At 36.7% G+C, this 9,455-nt stretch overlaps 1 protein-coding gene across 5 annotated transcripts in view; it reads left to right on the top strand.

Annotated features, from left to right (window-relative positions):
- The first annotated feature begins 3,847 nt into the window (after window positions 1–3,847).
- Window positions 3,848–9,455, top strand: part of gphna (gephyrin a) — a 109,783-nt gene continuing 104,175 nt past the window's right edge. For all 5 annotated transcript variants that reach the window (XM_016568826.1, XM_016568825.1, XM_016568828.1 and 2 more), the window contains exon 1: window positions 3,848–3,964. In XM_016568826.1, coding sequence (XP_016424312.1) covers window positions 3,901–3,964 — 64 coding nt within the window. In that variant the 5' untranslated portion in view covers window positions 3,848–3,900. The remainder of the gene's footprint in view (window positions 3,965–9,455) is intronic.

Genomic DNA, 9,455 nt, shown 5'->3' with positions numbered 1-9,455 from the left:
TGCAAAAAGTGTATTTGTGTGTTTTTTTAGCATATGAAAAACCCCTGCTAGTTGTGAATTAGCAACGAGAAAGACAAATGACCAATTTTTAATTCCAAAAATGTTCAAATGTCATTTCAATCGGTGGAATTTTCACCACAGAATGCTACTGAGCACAATTTATTTCGGAGCGTGCCAGCCCCTATATAGCCAATAGTGTTTGCATTTCATTTATATATTTTAGAGATGTAAGGATAGATTGTGATTTCTATGCTGGGTATTTTTGTGCTCTGCCAGCAGAAAACAGCCGCTCATTTTGTTGGCTTGAGCTTGTTGCCAATTAAGAATGCTTAAATAATGACCTGCAGAGAGCTGTTGTCCTCCTAGGAGGCCCGTGCTGACGTGCTGACTTTTCACTCATCTCCAGTAAAGTCTGACGTCCTGTATGGGGTTACATGGTGAGCGCTGATCTACATTTAGCTGTGGCTGAACATCTCTTGATGATCCTTGCAACAGCAGAAAATGGTTATTTCTAATAACACCATAGCAAACATTCATGTCTATTAATGGACAAGACCCAAGCTTCCCCACAGCCTTCACTGGTACTGTATTTCCCATAATGCTCTTGTGCACATATTAATAAAGCTGAAGTGCTTCTACCGGAGCTGTGCACCTCAGTGTCAGATCTAAGCTTGTGATTCTGTGATGCAATAAAGTGTGTAATTAATTTCTGATACAGGTACCAACTCCCCTGGATCACTCCAATAATATCATCACTAAACATCAACCCTTAAAGGAATATTCCAGGCTCAGTACAAGTTAAGCACAATCGACAGCATTTGTGAAACGATGTTACCATAAAAATTCATTTTGACTCATCTCTTTTTTTCTCTCTGCGCTTACAATGGAAGTGAATCGGGACAGTTTTAGGATTTAAGTGCATAAATGTGAAGCTTAAATAAAAGCATTTACATTATTGCTTCTCCTAAAATGTTTGTATTATCTAAGCTGTAAATATGTTTATGTCATACTTTTTACATTCATTTTGGGGTTGTAAAAAGTGAGTGACCTTTATGCCATTCGCTGCTAAAGAAAAAAAGTGAGTTTGTGGGAAAACTGTACACAAAACAAATCATTAAAAAAACCATCCTGTTAAATTGACAGTAAAAGAACTGGCAGCTGGTTGCAAGAAATTCACCATAAAAATACTGTCACAACTTACAATCATGTGTTTCATTAAGTGATATAATGTTAATACATCTATTACTTGAACTAAAATCTCCCTTTTACCTTGACTTTTTCTTTGACCATTTGCAGTAATGCTGAATATGTCTGTGATATATTCATATTCCTAAATTAATATGCGGGCTAAACGGGAGACTCATGGTGAAATATGTGAGCTATTACTGAAACTTTCAAATGCCAAAGGCCACAGAAAAATTGATTATTTTGTTGTAAATCTTTGCACCTGGGCATATTGTTGGGATACTCCTTATATTGCCCCTTCAAGCTCAAACAAACTAGAAGACAGGTAACAGCGCTTTTCCATACTTTACTGTGGTCCCATAAAAATCACCCACAGAATTCCCATTAATAAACCATTCTCATTATACAAATCCCCCCCCCCCCCTCAACATACTATGAAACACAGATTTAAAAGAGTACTTTTTTTTGTCAAATGCAGTATTATTGTTAATTAAGTAAAGGTTAATAACAACAATAATAAACATTCAAACAAGGTTTAAACTAAAGTACAGTGGTGGCCAAAATTATTAGAACACTAGTATCTTCGAATCCAGAAGAACTGTGGCAACATCTCCAAGATGCTTCATGAAACCATTTTTAGCTGGTGAAAATACTAGTGTTCTAATAGTTTTGGCCACCACTGTAGTTTGAAATATTTTCAAACTTCTTTACAAAATAAAGAAATAGTAAAAATAAATAAATAAATAAATGTGAAATGTAATAACTGATATAATATGTATAAGATGTCTCTCTTGGTAAATGTGACACATCCATATATATGATATCATTTTATTCCATATGTTAGAATTAAAATATCTGGTAACACTTAATAATAAAATCTCATGTGTTAACATTAGTTAATGGATTACAACTAACTATAGCAATATATTTTACAGCATTTATCAAAAATATTATTTAATTTAAAAAAAAATACAATTATTCATCGTTTTTTCATGTTGCATTTACTAAAGTTAACATATAGCCTACTACTTTTAATTGTGAAAATATTGCCCTATAGTAAATGTACAAAATTTACATTAACTAAGATTAATACATGTTATAGAAGTATTGATACTTCATTAACTATTTTAGTTAACTAATGTTAACAAATTAATCCTGTAAATTGTTACCAAATGTTTAAAACGAAATGTGGGTGGTGATAGATGATGAAATAGCCTACAATTTTTAGAAATTAAAAGTATACAATATACATTGACAAACATATGACATAAATAAATACACACATAATGTTAAATGACACAAATAGCATCATCCGAATCAGCTGCTTGTTTAATTGGATTGTAATATCATAGATTTACATTGAATCAAAATGTAGATAACCACTGATTACACTCCCAGTCTCCACTGCACATTCATGGAAGAGGAAAACACTTGTTGTAGTGCATCAAAAGCCTGTCATTTCTCGTACATTTAGAGATTTGCGATTAAACAGTATATTATTGCCAGTGTTGGGAAGGTTACTTTGGAAATGTAATAGGTTACAGATTACAAGTTACCCTATTTAAAATGTAACAAGTAGTGTAACTATTTCAATTACTTTATTATTAATGTAACTAAATACATTTGATTACTTTTTGTTTTCTTTTCTAAATTTCTAATGTTTTCAAGTGTTACTCATTTTCAAACATGTAAACCAGGCAGGGTTAACCTTACAGTAGCACTCAACACTGATTAGTCTCAGACTTTCAAATTTCATCACTATAATTAAGATTATAATCATTTAATTTAAAAGCACAGCCGCCACAAAATCAGACTTTAGCACCTCTTTTTACTTTGAGATCATTCTGATGTAGGCTAAATACAGATTTTAAATCATAAAAAGATAGCTATAATTTAATAGCTATGATACTGTTTTGAAATCAAATGCATAGTTGACAGGAAACACTGGCATCTAACAATGCCTTGGGAAAAAAAACAGCAGTGTTGTAAATACAACTTAACCACTGATTTCTAGTCGTGTCTAAAGACGGCCGAGAGTGAGCGGAGGCCAGCTTGAGTGAGCGGCGGCGGGCGGGCGGGCTTGAGAACGGCGCGGCAGAACGAGCCGTTTTAGGTAGGCGTGGTTGACTCTTAACTTTTATAAAGAATATCTCTTTGGATTTGAGACTTTAGTCTTTGCAACTTTACAGATCTATGCACCAAGAGCTTGTAACACTCCAAAGAGAAAGGAAAAATTGAAATCGCATCATATGACCCCTTTAAAAAAATAAAGCATAAACCCAAGTAGGAAATAAAACAGTTATCAAATAAGCATGTGTCCTATTGTGTGTCCTAAACTCCTGCAACATTGGTGTCTCATATTTTAGAGTGGTCACTGCAATTTATGAAAGAAATCAATTAAATCTGTATGTGGGTGTGTGTAAAAAAAATATTCAGATGTAACCCCGTAACTGTAATTTAATTACACATTTTTTCTCAGTAACTGTAACTGATTACAATTACATTTATTTTGTAATTAAATTACGTAATTTATTTACACGTAACTAGTTACTACCCAACACTGATTATTGCCCACCAACCTTACCCCAAACTTGCCAAATCTCCAGTGTTGTGGTCAGGGTTCGGCTGCTCTCGCCTGACTCCTCCCCCGAGTTCGATGTGTTCGTCTCTCGGCTCTGCTCAGGCTTGTCAGTGCGGGCGAGAGCGCTGCTAAACATGGCGACGGACGGAATGATTTTAACCAACCACGACCACCAAATCCGAGTTGGAATATTGACAGGTAAATACGAAATGACATTAGCTCCTTTTACGCCTCGTCGCTCGGGCTGGTCTGTGCGTTCATGCTGTTGCCCGCTGCTGTTTGTCGTGCCGGTGGTGATTCCTATCTGAGCGAGTTCTGCCCATCTATCGCTCGCGTTCGTCGACTCATTCGCAAAAGCTGTGTGTTTGTTTATCAATATGTCCTGGTATTCATTTATACATTCTATGCGATAATGTATCTGGCTCTATAAGATCTGCCTTTGGTCTGTCATGCAGCACAGCTCAGTGTCAAGACAACAGTTTGTGTGATGAATTATTCATAGATTGTACGCAAGACATCCACATAACATACAGCAGATCGTTGGAAAATCCTCTTATATCTGTGAATGAACTCTCTGATCGCTGCCATATGTCTGTTTAAGGTCATATTAACATGTGTGGTTGTTGAATAGTGCTGCTATGTAGATACGAGTTGGTATTTGGAGTTGGTCACGCAGTGTTTTTTTCCCTCATGGATTTCTGCACAGCGGCATCTCAGCTTCGGGTTTGATTTGAGGCTGTATTTGTACACCTGCACGGTGATATATTAATATACACAGCGTCTCGTGCAATAGACACATTCACTCAGGAATGCACATTAAACACGACTTTCAGGGTTACCGATAATGCTTTCACTATGCACGCGATTAAGTGGTATTCTCGTGCATGCGTTTGAATCGTCTTCATTGATTGCCATCCCAATTTTGGCTAAAAACGGGAATGAAGCAGCCGCCTTCTTGTTAAATATCGCTGCCGTAGCTTCCTCGCGGGAACAGGGGGAATGGGTGATGAATAGCGATGTCCGATTCGTGAACGAATCGTTCTTTTGAGTCAGATCTTTATAATTAATCTGTTCACGATTGGAGGAAGAAACGAATGTCAGTCTGAGTTATTCTCACTCATTAACTCATTGATTCGAGAACCGTTTTTCGAACATGTCTCACTCCTAAATAAGATTCAGAGTTCCATAAATAGGTTTACAACTTAATTATGTGACAGTTGTATCAACAAGCATGAATGTTCAGTCGCATTAGCAACATTTTGGCAAAACTTGTCATTTGTCAATAGTTTAGCAATGTGTTGGTCATCGCTGCTAATTTGTTTGACAAACCTGAACCTGCTGCAAAATCGGTGTAGGAAAATCTTTCGCTGAATTTACTAATTTAATTGAATTTTGCCCAGGCAAATTCGGCAATTAAAAAAAAATAATAATAAAACTATATTTTTTATAAATGTATAAGAACATGCAACAACTTTTAAGTTGGTTTTGTAAATATAAGTGATCATTTATGATCTGAATAATAACTACAACAAACTGAAGCAGGACACATGAAATTACAATAATAACCTTTATTAACAAAATGTACTTCAAAAAGCTTAATAAACGGCATTATGTGCCTACAAATGGTTTTATTGGAAGGTTTTAGAGCATGTAATATACCACAACCGGATATCAGGGATCACGTGATGATGTAAAAGAATCACTGACTGAATCGTTTTTAAATTGGTTCTTTGCTTAAAGGAACCAGTTGATGGAAATGAATCAGACTTGCCATCACAAGTGATGAAATGCACACACTGACTGAATGCAAATGTCAGTAACTTTGCAGTGTGTCACATATTCATGACATTCCTCTCGGCGTGTTTCCGCAAGCCTATTCCGCGAGCATGAGCCTTCGAGATGCTTGTTGCGAGGGGGAATGGCATAAAACATTGTGGGAATCCCCTTCCCCCCACCACACACATACACACCCCTGTATAAGCATGACTGCTGACCGAGTGCGCTGTCCCCTGTTTTTGGTGCTGAAAAACAGCCTCATTTTTGCGTTTGTCTCGACATTTTCCTCATCTGTGTGGACATTTCCGTAACGGAAATATATTTGAGAAGGTGAGAGGGATTTTCCCGAGGACATTATATGCACCCCTCCTTTCCTTTTCTCTTATACTAACATCAGCTGATCTAGTCCATCATTAGTCGCAGTCACGCCTAGCCCTTCTAGGAGATTGGTTAGCATGCCTGCACTGTGTAGGGGCATTTCATGGAAGCACACGCTTATTGATGAGGAACTCTGTGTGTGTGGAAGTGTGTGTGTGTGTGTGTGTGTGTGTGTGTGTAAAGGAGGCAGGGAGGGAGTGAGAGCAAGTATGGATGCCTAAGAGTGAGACGAAAATGGGACCAAGCACATAGAACTACGGAACTGTATACATAATAGTGAGACAGTTGTGCATTGACAAGCAAAATCTTTTGACATTTTGTTTGAGATGTTGTAAAGTGGTGAAATAGAAGCATAGCAGGGACTTCCAAATGTGGATTAGTCTAAAAATAGGTCTCCAAAATGTTTAAACTATGCATTAAAATTGCATGCAAATAGAATTGAAATTAGAAAGGATTGATTTTGTGCTATTCAAAGTTGATTTGTTTTGCTGTGTATTTTTAGGGTAGCAGGCGAGACCGAGTCTGCATGCTCTGCAGATTTCCGAGTGGTTTCCAGGCAAATGTTATCATTGTTCCGAGTGCTGTCTGGTATTACGAATGTTTAACATATAACATTCATAGCCTGCAACATTTTAGGGGGAAATATTGAATGAATATAGAGGACAAATACAGAAATCTCTGGAGTCTCAAGGTTGTGGTTGAATGCTGAGCTTAGAGGCTTTAATTTTTGGAAGGGTGTTGCTTTTGGTTTTTCATAGAACAGTAAAATATTTGTGTATCCTACAAACCACCCCCTGAAGGGGATTGTGATATTGGACTGAATTTGTTGTGCTGTAAACGCCATATATTTACTGCATTCATCAGGTCTGCTCAACCAAGCATTTTTTCATTCTGATTGCTTGAGCTGTAGTTGCATGCTATGGAGGGTCAGACACATCTATCGCTAAGTCGTTGGTTCCTCTTTGATATCTGATACATGAAATAACACATAGAGAAAAAGCGCAAGCTTTTAGATCGTTTCCTCTCCAGCTCTCATCTTTCCATTCAAAGGTGCCAGCATCAGAGTTACATTCACGGCTGTGGATGCTGTCAGGGCTTGTCTCTGAGGTGTTCAGAGCGATCCTCCCGTGTGGGCAGGGCTCCTCCTTCTGAACAGCTGTCGTGCTTCAACGAATAAACTGAAGTCAGGTACATGCCTATCACTGATGGGCTTTATTTCCTCTAAGACAGGAAATGATTTAGTTCTGGAATTTTGAATATTGTCCAAAAGGGTTTTTTTCTTCCTCTATGGAGTCCCGTACGTTTAGTTTAGTTTAGTTTCTTATATAGCACATTTCTACTGCCTTCAAAGCAGCCCAAAGTGCTGTACAATGCATTCAAGAAAACCAAACACATACAATAACAAACACAACATCTTAAAAAGAAAACAAACATTATGTCTCTCCTAGGGCTGGGCGATATAGCTAAAAAATGTATCAACAATATAATGTTTCATATCGTTCGGTATTGATAATTATTTACATTTTTATAACCTTTTTTAAAACAAAGAGCAATAGAATTTTTTTTAAAAATTTAACCACTGTATTTTTAAATTAACCCTATTTATTGAGACAAACAACAAATATTTTTTGTTTTAACAGTCAAACATACAATAAAAAAAAAAGTTTTAATATCGTATCGAAGTAACATTCAAACATACAATAAAAAAAAAAGTTTTAATATCGTATCGAAGTATCGAAGAAGGTGTACCGTCGATAAATATCAATACCGTTTTATCGCCCAGCCTAGTCTCTCCTAAATCAAATTCAAACGCCATAATATAAAAATGCTTATTCAAAGCCATTTTAAAAGCAAACACAGAGGGGGCAGTGCGAATGGCTAGAGGTAGATTATTCCATAGCCGAGGACCGGCAATAGTCAAGTCAAGTCAAGTCATCAGTAATTTAGTGGGTACAGGATCTAACAGACATGTTGTTGGTAATAGTAAAGGCCCGATCACCTTTTCGCTTAAGTCGGGACCGCTGTACCTGGAGCAATCGTTTGTCAGCAGATCTCAAGTTCTTAACAGGTTTATGTAAAGTAACATATTTTATATTGCTATATATAGCAGCAGCATTTTGAACAAGATGTAATCGATTAATTACTGAGAAATTCCTAAATACATATCAAACACATACAATAACAAACACAACATCTTAAAAAAAGAAAACAAACATTATGTCTCTCCTAAATCAGATTCAAACGCCATAATATAAAAATGCTTCTTCAAAGCCATTTTAAAAGCGAACACAGAGGGGGCAGTGCGAATGGCTAGAGGTAGATTATTCCATAGCCGAGGACCGGCAATAGTAAAGGCCCGATCACCTTTTCGCTTAAGTCGGGACCGCTGTACCTGGAGCAGTCGTTTGTCAGCAGATCTCAAGTTCTTAACAGGTTTATGTAAAGTAACAAGATCTGACAAATACAAAGGTACGAGACCGTTTAAAATTTTGAAAATTATTACTAAGGCCTTGAAATCAATCCAATATCTAACAGGTAACCAATGCAAGGATGCTAAAATTGGAGTTATTCTATCCCTCTTTCTCCTACCAGTCAATAGTCTGGCAGCAGCATTTTGAACAAGCTGTAATCAATTTACCAATGACTGAGAAATTCCTAAATACACAACATTACAATAATCCAATCTAGATGATATAAAAGCATGGATGATTGTCTCCAAATTTCTAGATGAGAGCATTGGTTTAATCTTAGATATTAACCTTAAGTGGTAGAAACTAGTTTTCACCAGAGTATTAACTTGTTTTTCAAAATTCAGCTCCGAATCAAAAAATACACCCAGATTTTTTGCGTATGGTGAACATTTCTAGAAAGAGGCCCCAAATAACTAGAAATAAGGGGAGAAGAGCTAAGAGGACCAAAGACAACCATATCTGTTTTGCTCTTATTTAAATTGAGAAAATTCTTAGCCATTCAGGATTTCACATCCTCGAGACACTTGACAATTGTAGCACAGGACTTATCAACTGGGTGTAATGGGACATACAATTGAGTATCCATGACATGCACACGACGAGATATGGCCAAGAATAAAGAATTTGTTACTCTCGTTTAAATTTAGTTAAGTTGTCACCACAATTTGACTAAAATGAGGAAATAAATTAACAATCTGCCCATGATTTACCCGAAATAAAAGAACAAATTAATAAAAAAAATTTCGCCTCATGTCATGTGCAGGGATTAGGGCTGCACGATAAATCGAAATGAAATCGAAATCGCGATTAGATAGAAGCTGCGATTGCCATGCGTATCTTTCAGTGAAGCACGGTTCTGTGATCAGTAGTAAATCTCCATCCGAAGGCCAGAGGGCGCTCTCGTGCGGAAACTCCAAATACGCCCCGCAGAAGAAACCCAGGAAATCTCTATTGCGGTTGCTGAATAAACAGAAGATTTAAATGCTTTCATTGATTCAACATGACTAATAAACACACGACTACGGCAATATATGGTTTATCTGAGTTCTTCTTATTATAATTTT

The sequence above is a fragment of the Sinocyclocheilus rhinocerous genome, unplaced genomic scaffold (assembly GCF_001515625.1).
Source record: "Sinocyclocheilus rhinocerous isolate Xijiao unplaced genomic scaffold, SAMN03320098_v1.1 scaffold61, whole genome shotgun sequence".
NCBI lineage: Eukaryota > Metazoa > Chordata > Actinopteri > Cypriniformes > Cyprinidae > Sinocyclocheilus > Sinocyclocheilus rhinocerous.
Note: the sequence above shows the minus strand (reverse complement) of the source record. Positions and strands in the feature narration are given on the sequence as shown.